This window comes from Mustelus asterias, chromosome 9, assembly GCF_964213995.1.
Source record: "Mustelus asterias chromosome 9, sMusAst1.hap1.1, whole genome shotgun sequence".
Taxonomy (NCBI): domain Eukaryota; kingdom Metazoa; phylum Chordata; class Chondrichthyes; order Carcharhiniformes; family Triakidae; genus Mustelus; species Mustelus asterias.
In genome coordinates this window covers 68,129,653-68,143,872 of record NC_135809.1, presented here as the reverse complement: position 1 = coordinate 68,143,872, position 14,220 = coordinate 68,129,653, and the positions used below count along the sequence as shown (strand labels likewise).

Genomic DNA, 14,220 nt, shown 5'->3' with positions numbered 1-14,220 from the left:
AAGAGCAGCACTGACTCACCAAAATATTACCAAATTGTGAACAGTCAGATTGTGGGGAGAGATCGCATGAGCTAGGTTTATATTCCCTGAAATATGGAAACTCATGGGCTCACTTGATTCTGTTCTTTGAGATTTTGAAAGGAATAGTTAGGAAAGACAAAGTGAGATTTTTTAGCATGAGTGGGGGAGTCTTGGATAGAGGGACAGAAGCGGGTCATTGGGAAGAGAAATTTGGAATAATTTCTTCTTGAAATTCCCTTGCACAAAAAGCAGCAAATGCTGACTCATTGGAAAACTCTGATGGATTTTTCCAAGACAACAATATTAAGCTGCAACAAACTGCATCAGGTGATAGAGTTTTAGGGTGGCATGGTGGCACAGTTGTTAGCACTGCTGCCTCACAGCGCCAGGAATCCGGGTTCAAATCATGGCTTGGGTCACTGTCTATGCGGAGTCTGCACATTCTCCCTGTGACTGCGTGGGTTTCCTCCAGTTCTCTGGTTTCCTCCCACAGTCTGAAAGACGTGCTCGTTAGGCATTGGCCATGCTAAATTCTCCCTCAGTGTACCCAAGGGACCGGAGTGTGGCGACTAGGAGATTTTCACAGTAACCTCATTGCAGTGTTACTATAAGTCTACTTGTGACTAATAAATAAACTTTAAACTTCGAGTAGAGATCAGCCAAGCTGCAACAGATCAGTGGAACAGGATGAAGGGGTTGAATGGTATTCTCCTCTTCCTGTGGGTAAGAGGTGATATTGACATTACTATCCACTTGTTTCACTGCAAGGATGTCTCTTACTGGTTTGCTTGTGTGTGAACACATGCATGATTCAATGCATGTTCAATGTGACATTGTTGCGCCACATAAGAATTGACTGCCTGTGTGACTGTACACATGTGAACTTCCAAATGACCAGAACATCAGTGATGGAAATATCAGCCCATGAGCCAAATGTTAACCCCCTCTGTCCACAGCACTGGACAAGAGTGTAAACCCTCTCTGCACACCCAGCACTGGACAAGAGTGTAAACCCTCTCTGCCCACCCAGCACTGGACAACAGTGTAAAGTCCTTCTGTACACATAGCACTGGATGCCAGTGTAATCCCTGTACCCACAACACTGATTTCCTGAGTAACCCTGTGTACGCAACACAGAATCCCAGTGTGACCCCCGTACACAGAGCACTGAACCCCAGTGTGACCCCTGTACACAGCACTGAACCCCAGTGTAATCTCTGTACACACAGCACTGAACCCCTGTGTGACCCCTGTACCCACAACACTGATTTCCCATATAACCCTGTGTACAGAACACAGAATCCCAGTGTGACCCCTGTACACAGGGCACTGAACCCCAATGTAATCCCTGTACACACAGCACTGAACCCCAGTGTAATCCCTGTACACACAGCACTGAACCCCAGTGTAATCCCTGTACACACAGCACTGGACCCCAGTGTAATCCCTGTACACACAGCACTGAACCCCAGTGTAATCCCTGTACACACAGCACTGGACCCCAGTGTAATCCCTGTACACACAGCACTGAACCCCAGTGTAATCCCTGTACACACAGCACTGAACCCCAGTGTAATCCCTGTACACACAGCACTGAACCCCAGTGTAATCCCTGTACACACAGCACTGAACCCCAGTGTAATCCCTGTACACACAGCACTGCACCCCAGTGTAATCCCTGTACACACAGCACTGAACCCCAGTGTGACTCCTGTACACACAGCACTGAACCCCAGTGTGACTCCTGTACACACAGCACTGAACCCCAGTGTGACTCCTGTACACACAGCACTGAACCCCAGTGTGACTCCTGTACACACAGCTCTGAACCCCAGTGTGACTCCTGTACACACAGCACTGAACCCCAGTGTGACTCCTGTACACACAGCACTGAACCCCAGTGTGACTCCTGTACACACAGCACTGAACCCCAGTGTGACTCCTGTACACACAGCACTGAACCCTCGTGTAATCCCTGTACACACAGCACTGCACCCCAGTGTAATCCTCGTACACACAGCACTGCACCCCAGTGTAAACTCCCTCTATTTTCTATCACCTCTTTCATAATTTAGGAAATGCCAGGGTATTCTCCTGCTACTGAAGTGCAAATAGGTGGAATCACTCCTGTATTTCAGGGTAATTCTGGTGTGAACGAGTTCGCACACATTTTGAACTAGGCCGGGTAGAGCAACTTTGATCAGTGGCATGTTGCAATGAGACAGTCATTTAGGGTCATTTCACCTCTCGCCCTCATTCAGTGTATCGGTATCCCTGTACTCGTCTGGCTGCCTGCGTTGGATAAACACCCACTCAGATAAGGAACAAGGCTCCTTTGAGTTTTGGCCAAAGCTGTTGCTCACTGTTAATGGTCAGTGTGATATATTTGTACTGCTGCACAGTACAACCCAGGGTGAGGGGGATTGGGAGGTTTGCAATGTGAGGAGTGTCTCTCTGCTGAAGGTTTGAGTCCCTGCTGTGATTCTGGTGATTCAACATTGACTCGCTCCCTCCACTTCTCTGAAAACCTTGGTACTCCTTCAGGTAATGAGAACATGTTTGAATCCCTGCTTGTTTTACTGTTGTCACTGTGTGTATTTGTCAACACACTAAGTATAGACCACAGTATCTGTTACATAACTGTCCTGATTCAGTCATTGTGTGCTATGCCTGCCCCCATGTCTGTCTTCATCCTGATCTTTTGCCTCTACTGTGACATGCCCCCTTCATTACTGGTAACAGACTGTGCTTCACATTTTTCACCCTTATACCCCATGCCTGTTTATATTTAAACTTGCCTCTGCGCCTGTCTTATGCATGTTCTGATCATTATCTCTGACTCAATGTCTCCCTTGCCCTTCATTTCAACCGTTGTCACTTGCTCCTGTTCAGTCCTCTCTGTCTGTCTCTCTTTTTAATTCCCTTTTTTTCCCTCACTTTATCCCTCTATCTCTCATCCACATAACCTGTCTCCCTCTCTCTCCGTGCAACACTCTTCCCAACTATCCTTTGCTCATCTATTTTGCTGCTTTGCCCCCTCTGCCGCCACCCCCCCCCCCCCCCCCCCCCCGCCGCTCTCCCGCTACTCTGGCCCCCACTCCCACGTTGGAGCTCTCCACCCTCTGATCAACCCCCCCCCCCCCGCACCTCCCTACCACCCCCCTGGTCTCCCCCTCTCCAGCCCACCAGTTGCTCTCTTCACCTCCATTCCTCCTCTTGCCATGTTTGTCAGATCCAGAGTATCGATGGTTTGGTAGCTTGTGTCATAAATGTTATTTTTCAGCACTTTCTCTCCTGCTGTCTGCCCTGGGCAGGTAATACAGGCTGAGAATCGATTGACATTTCGATACAGATAAGTGTGAGGTGTTGCATTTTGGAAAGTCAAACCAGGCTAGGACTTATACAGTGAATGGTAGGGCCCTGGGGAGTGTTACGAAATAGAGGGGCTTAGGAGTGCAAGTATATAGTTCATTGAAAGCAGAGTCACAGGTCGACAGGTTGGTGAAGATGGCATTTAGCACATTGGCCTTCATCAATTAGGGCATTGAGTATAGGAGTTGGGGCATTATGTTACAGTTGTATAAGTCGTTGGTGAGGCTACACTTGGTGTATTGTGTACAGTTTTGGTCACCATGTTATAAGAAAGACCTTAATAAACTGGAAGGAGTGCAGATAAGATTGATGAGGATGTTGCCAGGACGGGTGGGCCTGCGTTATAGTGAGCAGTTGGCCAGGCTCGGGCTTAATTCCTTGGAATGTAGAAGAATGAGGGGTGACTTTATTGAGGTGTATAAAATCATGAGGGGCACAGATAGGATGGACACGCGTAGTCTTTTTCTCAGGGAGGGAATTGAAAATTAGGTATAGGTTTAAGCTGAGAAGGGAAAGATTTAAAAGGGACCTGAAAGGCAACTTCATCACACAGAAGGTGGTGGGTATCTGGAATGAGCTGTCAGAGAAAGTAGTTGAGACAGGTTCATAAGAACATAAGAAATAGGAGCAGGAGTAGGCCATCCAGCCCCTCGAGCCGGCCCCGCCATTCAATAAGATCATGGCTGATCTGAAGCGAATCAGTTCCACTTACCCGCCTGCTCCCCATAACCCTTAATTCCCCTACCGATCAGGAATCCATCTATCCGTGATTTAAACATATTCAACGAGGTAGCCTCCACCACTTCAGTGGGCAGAGAATTCCAGAGATTCATCACCCTCTGAGAGAAGAAGTTCCTCCTCAACTCTGTCCTAAACTGACCCCCCTTTATTTTGAGGCTGTGCCCTCTAGTTCTGGTTTCCTTTCTAAGTGGAAAGAATCTCTCCACTTCTACCCTATCCAGCCCCTTCATTATCTTATATGACTCTATAAGATCCCCCCTCAGCCTTCTAAACTCCAACGAGTACCAACCTAATCTGCTCAATCTCTCCTCATAATCTACACCCCTCATCTCCGGTATCAACCTGGTGAACCTTCTCTGCACTCCCTCCAAGGCCAATATATCCTTTCGCAAGTAAGAGGACCAAAACTGCACACAGTATTCCAGCTGCGGCCTCACCAATGCCTTGTACAGATGCAGCAAGACTTCTCTGCTTTTATATTCTATCCCCCTCGCGATAAATGCCAACATCCCATTTGCCTTCTTGATCGCCTGTTGTACCTGCAGACTGGGTTTTTGCATCTCATGCACAAGGACCCCCAGGTCCCATTGCACACTACCATGTTGTAATTTTTTTCCATTTAAATAATAATCCAATTTGCTATTATTTCTTCCAAAGTGAATAACCTCGCATTTGCCAATGTTATACTCCATCTGCCAGATCCTCGCCCACTCACTCAGCCTATTCAAATCTCTCTGCAGACCTTCCACTTCCTCCACGCAATTCACTTTCACACTTATCTTCGTGTCGTCAGCAAACTTTGTTACCCTACACTCAGTCCCCTCCTCCAGATCATCTATGTAAATAGTAGACAGTTGAGGCCCCAGTACCGATCCCTGCGGCACGCCACTAGTCACCATCTGCCAACCAGAAAAGCACCCATTTATTCCCACTCTCTGCTTCCTGTTGGATAGCCAATCCCCAATCCACGCTAACACCTTACCCCCAACTCCGTGTGACCCAATCTTCTGCAGCAACCTTTTGTGAGGCACCTTATTGAATGCCTTTTGGAAATCCAAAAACACCACATCCACCGGTTCCCTCCGTCAACCGCACTCGTCACATCCTCATAAAAATCCAGTAAGTTCATCAAACACGACTTTCCCCTCATGAATCCATGCTGCGTCTGCTTGATCGAACCATTCTTATCCAGATGGCCTGCTATTTCTTCTTTAATGATGGATTCCAGCATTTTCCCAACTACAGACGTTAAGCTAACCGGCCTGTAGTTACCCGCCTTTTGTCTACTTCCTTTTTTAAACAGCGGCGTAACAGTAGCCGTTTTCCAATCAGCCGGCACTACCCCAGAGTCCAGTGAATTTTGATAAAAAGCTACTAACGCATCCGCTATTACCTCTGACATTTCTTTCAGTACCCTGGGATGCATTCCATCCGGGCCCGGGGACTTGTCCACCTTCAGTCCCGTCAGTCTATCAAGCACTGCCTCTCTAGTAACAATAATTGTATTGAGTACCTCTCCTCCTACCAACGCTCGATCGTTAACATTCGGTAAACTGTTTGTGTCTTCCACAGTGAAGACCGACACAAAAAACCTATTTAAAGTCTCAGCCATTTCCTCGTTTTCCACTATTAAATCCCCCCTCTCGTCCTCCAAGGGTCCAACATTCACTCGAGCCACTCTATTCCTTTTTATATATTTGTAAAAACTTTTACTATTATTTTTTATGTTTAGAGCTAGTTTAGTTTCATAATCTATCTTTCCTTTCTTTATCGCTTTCTTAGTCATTCTTTGTTGTTTTTTAAAGCTTTCCCAATCTTCTCAGTCTCCACTATTTTTGGCCACTCTGTACGCATCGGTTTTTAATTTAATACTCTCCTTTATTTCCTTCGTTATCCACGGCTGGCTATCCCTTTTCTTACAGTCCTTCTTTATCACCGGAATATATTTTTGCTGAGTACTGAAAAAGATCTCCTTAAAAATCCTCCACTGTTCCTCAGCTGTCCTATCTACCAGTCTGCTCTCCCAGTCCACCCTAGCCAATTCAGCCCTCATCCTATCGTACTCCCCTCTGTTCAAGCAGAGGACATTGGTTTGGGACCCTACTTTCCCCCCCTCCATCTGCACCAGAAATTCGACCATATTGTGATCACTCGACCCAAGAGGGTCCTTCACAAGAAGATCCTTAATTCTACCTGTCTCGTTACACATTACCAGATCTAAGATAACTCGTTCCCTCGTAGTTTCTGTAACATACTGTTCACGGAAACTATCCCGACAGCATTCTAAGAACTCTTCCTCCATCCCACCACGTCCAACTTGAGTCAGCCAATCAATATGCAGGTTAAAATCCCCCATGATTATTGCCGTTCCGTTTTTGCACGCATCCACTATTTGTTTGTTTATAGCCCTCCCCACCTCAACATTATTATTTGGTGGCCTATAGACCACGCCTACTAGTGTCTTTCTCCCCCTACTATTCCTTATCTCCACCCATAATGATTCCACGTTTTGCTCCTTAGAGCCTATGTTGTCCCTCACTACTACCCTGATATTATCCTTTATTAACAGAGCTACCCCACCACCTTTTCGTTCCTGTCTATCCTTCCTAAATGCCTGATACCCCATGATATTCATTTCCCAGTCCTGGTCACCCTGTAACCACGTTTCTGTAATGGCCACTAGATCACACCCATTTGTGCTGATTTGTGCCATCAACTCATTTACTTTGTTCCGAATGCTTTACGCATTCAGGCAAAGTGTCCTTATTCCAGCTTTTATCTGGACCCGAATTGTTGAAATGTTATTAACCTCCTCCCTCTATATCCCTTCTCTGTTTTACGAGCTAACTTCCTCGCTCCCAGTCACCTCGTCTCGATCCCCTCTCCCCAACCTATCTAGTTTAAATTCTCCCCAGTAGTCTTAGCCAACCTTCCCGCCAGGACATTGGTCCCCTGGTATTCAAGTGCCACCCGTTTTTTGTGTAACAGTTCAATAGCAACATTTAAAAAGCATTTGGATAGGTACATGGATGGGAAAGAATTAGAAGGATATGGACCAAATGTGGGCAGTTGGGACCAGCTGGGAGGGCACCATAGTCGGCATGTACCATACATAGAACAGTACAGCACAGAACAGGCCCTTCGGCCCACGATGTTGTGCCGAGCTTTATCTGAAACCAAGATCAAGCTATCCCACTCCCTATCATCCTGGTGTGCTCCATGTGCCTATCCAATAACCGCTTAAATGTTTCTAAAGTGTCTGACTCCACTATCACTGCAGGCAGTCCATTCCACACCCCAACCACTCTCTGCGTAAAGAACCTACCTCTGATATCCGTCCTGTATCTCCCACCACGAACCCTATAGTTATGCCCCCTTGTAATAGCTCCATCCACCCGAGGAAATAGTCTTTGAACGTTCACTCTATCTATCCCCTTCATCATTTTATACACCTCTATTAAGTCTCCCCTCAGCCTCCTCCGCTCCAGAGAGAACAGCCCTAGCTCCCTCAACCTTTCCTCATATGACCTACCCTCCAAACCAGGCAGCATCCTGGTAAATCTCCTCTGCACTCTTTCCAGCGCTTCCACATCCTTCTTATAGTGAGGTGACCAGAACTGCACACAATATTCCAAATGTGGTCTCACCAAGGTCCTGTACAGTTGCAGCATAACCCCACGGCTCTTAAACTCCAACCCCCTGTTAATAAAAGCTAACACACTATAGGCCTTCTTCACAGCTCTATCCACTTGACTGGCAACCTTTAGAGATCTGTGGATATGGACCCCAAGATCTCTCTGTTCCTCCACAGTCTTCAGAACCCTACCTTTGACCCTGTAATCCACATTTAAATTTGTCCTACCAAAATGAATCACCTCACATCTATCAGGGTTAAACTCCATTTGCCATTTTTCAGCCCAGCTTTGCATCCTATCTATGTCTCTTTGCAGCCTACAACAGCCCTCCACCTCATCCACTACTCCACCAATCTTGGTGTCATCAGCAAATTTACTGATCCACCCTTCAGCCCCCTCCCCTAAGTCATTAATAAAAATCACAAAGAGCAGAGGACCAAGCACTGATCCCTGCGGCACACCGCTAGCAACCTGCCTCCAATCCGAAAATTTTCCATCGACCACCACCCTCTGTCTTCGGTCAGACAGCCAGTTACCTATCCAAACGGCCAACTTTCCCTCTATCCCACACCTCCTCACTTTCATCATAAGCCGACCATGGGGGACCTTATCAAACGCCTTACTAAAATCCATGTATATGACATCAACTGCCCTACCTTCATCAACACACTTAGTTACCTCCTCAAAAAATTCAATCAAATTTGTGAGGCACGACTTGCCCTTCACGAATCCGTGCTGACTATCTCGGATTAATCCGCATCTTTCTAAATGGTCGTAAATCCCATCCCTAAGGACCCTTTCCATCAATTTACCAGCCACCGAAGTAAGACTAACCGGTCTATAATTACCAGGGTCATTTCTATTCCCTTTCTTAAACAGAGGAACAACATTCGCCATTCTCCAGTCCTCTGGCACCATCCCCGTGGACAGCAAGGACCCAAAGATCAACGCCAAAGGCTCTGCAATCTCATCCCTTGCCTCCCACAGAATCCTAGGATACATTTCATCAGGCCCAGGGGACTTATCGACCTTCAGTTTATTCAAAACTGCCAAGACATCCTCCCTCCGAACATCTATTTCCTCCAGCCTATTAGCCTGTAACACCTTCTCTTCCTCAAAAACATGGCCCCTCTCCTTGGTGAACACTGAAGAAAAGTATTCATTCATCACCTCGCCTATCTCTACTGACTCCATACACAAGTTCCCACTACTGTCCTTGACCGGCCCTAACCTCACCCGATTAGGCTGAGTGGCCTGTTTCTGTGCTGTATTGCACTATGATTCTCTGTGACTCTGAAATGCTGAGGGAGTGCCGAACTGTCAGCAATTTGACTTTTTGATGAGACATTAAACTTTGTTAGATGTAAATGATCCTTTGGCATGTTTGAGGAGGAGCTATGTCTTGAACAATATTTGACACATTATGACACTGTTCACACAGCCTCAGTGCGAGTCTGTGACACACGCACACACACAGTATATGACACAGTGTACGGAAACTTAGTCTCTTACAGAAAATCCAGTTCAGTTTACAGATGAAGAACCCGGTTTCCTTGGTACGAAATGTGACACTTCTTCCTGAACTGAGTCAGGCCTGTCAAACCACTGCTGCTTTGCACCCAATCACAGACCTTCCCCATTGAGCAGCATACATGGAATATAGAAGATTGAGGGGAATCTTGCAGAAACATATAAAATTATGAAGGGAATAGATAAGATAGAGCCAAGGAGGTTGTTTCCACTGGCAGATAAAACCATAACTAGGGGGCATAGCCTCAAAATCATGGGGAGCAGATTTAGGACTGAGTTGAATAGGAACTTCTTCACCCAAAGGGTTGTGAATCTGTGGAATTCCCTGCCCAGTGAAGCAGTTGAGTCTACCTCATTGAATGTTTCTAAGACAAAGATAGATTTTTGAACAGTAAAGAAATTAAGGTAAGTGGAGCTGAGTCCACGAAAAGATTAGTTGTGATCTTATTTAACAGCGGAGCAGGTTCGAGGGGCCAATTGGCTTACTCCTGCTCCTAGTTTTTATGTTCTTATGTTATGAAGATTTGAATCTTCACACTTTTAATCATGTATTAAACCCATCACTATTGTTGAACAATGTCCATGGCAGTAAAATACATTTTTACATATCGGCAGTCTCATTCTTTCACTTCTAATTATTATTGGAGATTTAAAAGTAAATTGTCATTGTTCACAAAACAGAACTCCCACTCACCTGACGAAGGGGCAGCGCTCCGAAAGTTAGTGGCTTTTGCTACCAAATAAACCTGTTGGACTTTAACCTGGTGTTGTGAGACCTCTTACTGACTTTATATACGCAGGCAAACTGTGCAACTGGATGTATATGCTGACACACTGTACAACTATATATATGCAGAGTCACTGAGACTATGTATATACGCAGAGTCACTGTGCGACAGCGTATATGGGGACTCATTGTACAGCAATATATACGCAGACTATATACGTACTCATTGCAATTCCCTATATACGTACACTGTGCGGCTGTGTGTGTGTGCACTCACTGCAACTGCATATATACACACTGTGCAACTGCGTACATATTCAGACTCACCGTGCGACTGCCTGTATATGCAGATTTGCTGAGCGCTCACTGGCTGGTATATATGCACTCCACGACTGGTATATACGCACTCCACGGCTGCATTTAGACGCACTGGCTGTGCGGCTGCATCTAGGCGCACTGGCTGTGCGGCTGCATCTAGGCGCACTGGCTGTGCGGCTGCATCTAGGCGCACTGGCTGTGCGGCTGGATCTAGGCGCACTGGCTGTGCGGCTGCATCGAGGCGCACTGGCTGTGCGGCTGCATCAAGACGCACTGGCTGTGCGGCTGCATCTAGGCGCACTGGCTGTGCGGCTGCATGTAGGCGCACTGGTTGTGCGGCTGCATCGAGGCGCACTGGCTGTGCGGCTGCATCAAGACGCACTGGCTGTGCGGCTGCATCTAGGCGCACTGGCTGTGCGGCTGCATCTAGGCGCACTGGCTGTGCGGCTGCATCTAGGCGCACTGGCTGTGCGGCTGCATCGAGGCGCACTGGCTGTGCGGCTGGATCTAGGCGCACTGGCTGTGCGGCTGCATCGAGGTGCACTGGCTGTGCGGCTGCATCAAGACGCACTGGCTGTGCGGCTGCATCAAGACGCACTGGCTGTGCGGCTGCATCTAGGCGCACTGGCTGTGCGGCTGCATCTAGGCGCACTGGCTGTGCGGCTGCATCAAGACGCACTGGCTGTGCGGCTGCATCAAGACGCACTGGCTGTGCGGCTGCATCAAGACGCACTGGCTGTGCGGCTGCATCAAGACGCACTGGCTGTGCGGCTGCATGTAGGCGCACTGGCTGTGCGGCTGCATCTAGGCGCACTGGCTGTGCGGCTGCATCTAGGCGCACTGGCTGTGCGGCTGCATCAAGACGCACTGGCTGTGCGGCTGCATCTAGGCGCACTGGCTGTGCGGCTGCATCAAGACGCACTGGCTGTGCGGCTGGATCTAGGCGCACTGGCTGTGCGGCTGCATCTAGGCGCACTGGCTGTGCGGCTGCATCTAGGCGCACTGGCTGTGCGGCTGCATCTAGGCGCACTGGCTGTGCGGCTGCATCTAGGCGCACTGGCTGTGCGGCTGCATCAAGACGCACTGGCTGTGCGGCTGGATCTAGGCGCACTGGCTGTGCGGCTGCATCTAGGCGCACTGGCTGTGCGGCTGCATCTAGGCGCACTGGCTGTGCGGCTGCATATAGACGCACTCATTGTACGATATGCACTCACTACAACTGTTTACGTACTCTGTGCGACTGCATATACATGCACACTGTGACTATATACAAATACACTGTGCTAACGCATATAAATGCATTCACTGTGCAACTGCTCATACATGCAGACTCACTGCAACTACATATATATGCAGACTCTCAGTGCAACTGCCTCTATACGCCTCCTCTGTGCAACTGCCTCTTAAACTGGAGTCAATGTGAATCAGGGGCAAAACTGGTTGGATTCATACCTGGCACAAAAGAAGATGGTAGTGGTGGTTGGAAGTCAATCATCTCAGCTCCAGGACATCAGGGTAATATCTTAGGCTCGACCATCTTCAGCTGCTTTATCAATGACCTTCCATCCATCATAAGGTCAGAAGTGGGGCTGTTTGCTGATGATTGCACAATGTTCAGCACCATTCACGACTCCTCAAATAATGAAGCAGTCCATGTCCAAATGCAGCAAGACCTGGACAATATCCAGACTTGGGCTGACAAGTGGCAAGTAGCATTTGTGCCGCACAAGTGTCAGTGAATAACCTTCTCCAGCAAGAGATAATCTAACCATCACCCCTTGACATTCAATGTTATTACTATCACTGAATCCATCACTATCAACATCCTGGGGGTTACCATTGGCCAGAAACTGAACTGGACGAGCAGCAGAAATACTGTGGCTACAAGAACAGGTCAGAGGCTAAGAATCCTGCGATGATTAATTCGCCTCCAGACTCCCCAAAGCCTGTCCACAATCTACAAGACATAAATCAGGAGTGTGATGGGATACTCTCCACTTGTATCAATGACTGCGGCTCCAACACTCAAAGCTCGACAAAGCAGCCGCTTAAATGTTACCCCTTTCACAAATATCCAGTCCCTCCACCACTGACGAACAGTGGCAGCCTTGTGTACCATCTACAAGATGCACTGCAGGAACTCACCAAGGTTACTTAGGCAGCACCTTCCAAACCCACAACCATTACCATCTAGAAGGACAAAAACAGCAAGTACCTGGGAACACCACCATGTGGATGTTCCCCTTCAAGTCACTCACTATCCTGACTTGCAAATATATCACCATTCCTTCACTGTCGCTGGGTCAAAATGCTGAAACACTCTCTGTAACAGCACAGTGGGTGTACCTACACCTCAGTGATTGCAGTGGTTCAAGAAGGCAGCTCACCACCACCTTCTCGAGGGCAAATAGGGATGGACAAAAAATGCTGTTATATCCAGCAATGCACATCCCGTATATGAATTTTAGTAAATACTCAGACTCTGTGACTGCGTATATACATGGACTCATTGTACAATTGTGTATGTATATGCTGACTTACAAGATTGCATATGTATGCAGAGTCATTATGCAATTGGGTACGCAGATTCATTGTGCAACTGGGTATATACACAAATTCATTATGTGACTGGGTATATACGCAGATTCATTGTGCGACTGCATATGTATGCAGATTCATTGTGCGACTGCGTATATACGCAGATTCATTGTGTGACTATATATATGTAGACTCATTGTTCGATTGCTTATATTTACAAACTCATTGTACAACTGTTTATACGCAGACCCGTGCAATTGCGTATATACAGAGACTCACTTTGCGACTTAAGTGCGCAAACTCGCTATGCAGCTGTGCTGATGCACATGGCCTTGAGGCAAGTATACGTGTGCACGAATCCCAGCACGTAACTATGCATATGTACACAGCCTTGATGAGCAATAATGGCTGAATGTAGCTGTTCTTTGTGTGTGTCTGTCAATAATCTGTTTTGGTTTACGATATTGTTCTTGTGTTTGTTCTTTGTTGTTGTGTTAAACTCTTCCTTTTGTCTCTTGCTCATCTGGTTCCAGTTCCACAAACTAACGAAGTGGTGACCCACAAGTACAAGACCCCGATGGTGAGTACTCTGTTCATTCACTGGTATTAATATTCTGTACAACAATTTTCTGCCTCCTTTTCTTCGCAGAATCAGCGACACGTTAGGGTTGCTTAAACTGCACTGCGAGAAATTCTTCCATTTCTCAATTGTTTGATTTACAAATGATATTCACTGTAATATTTTGGGGTCTCGTGTCCTGGTGTGGTATATGGGGTCTTGCCCTGTTTCCCGGTGTGGTATGTGAGTCTCACTGTATGTCCCGCTGTGGTATATGGGGTCACGTCCTGTGTCCCAGTGTGTTATATGGGGTCATGCCCTGTGTCCCACTGTGCTATCTGGAGTCGCGCCCTGTGTCCCAGTGTGCTATATGGGATCACGCCCTGTATTCCAGTGTGGTACATGGGGTGGTGCCCTGTGTCCCAGTGTGGTACATGGGTTTGTGCCCTGTGTCCCAGTGTGGTATTTTCAAGAGGCGGCCATAAGACATAGGAGCAGAATTAGGCCACTTGGCCCATCGAGTCTGCTCCGCCATTCAATCATGGCTTTTTTTTTTCCATCCCCATTCTCCTGCCTTTTCCCCATAACCCCTGATCCCCTTATTAATCAAGAACCTATCTATATCTGTCTTAAAGACACTCAATGACAAGGGTTCCACAGATTCACCACTCTCTGGCTGAAGAAATTCCTCCTCATCTCTGTTTTAAAGGATCGTCCCTTTAGCCTGAGGTTGTGCCCTCTGGTTCTAGTTTTTCCTACTAGTGGAAACATCCTCTCCA

The 14,220-nt window shown here is 47.3% G+C and overlaps 1 protein-coding gene across 1 annotated transcript in view; it reads left to right on the top strand.

The window, feature by feature from the left end:
• Positions 1-14,220, top strand: part of madd (MAP-kinase activating death domain) — a 256,584-nt gene that overhangs the window by 221,920 nt on the left and 20,444 nt on the right. The window contains exon 27 of the mRNA XM_078221357.1: positions 13,416-13,462. Within this exon, the coding sequence (XP_078077483.1) occupies positions 13,416-13,462 (47 nt within the window). The remainder of the gene's footprint in view (positions 1-13,415; positions 13,463-14,220) is intronic.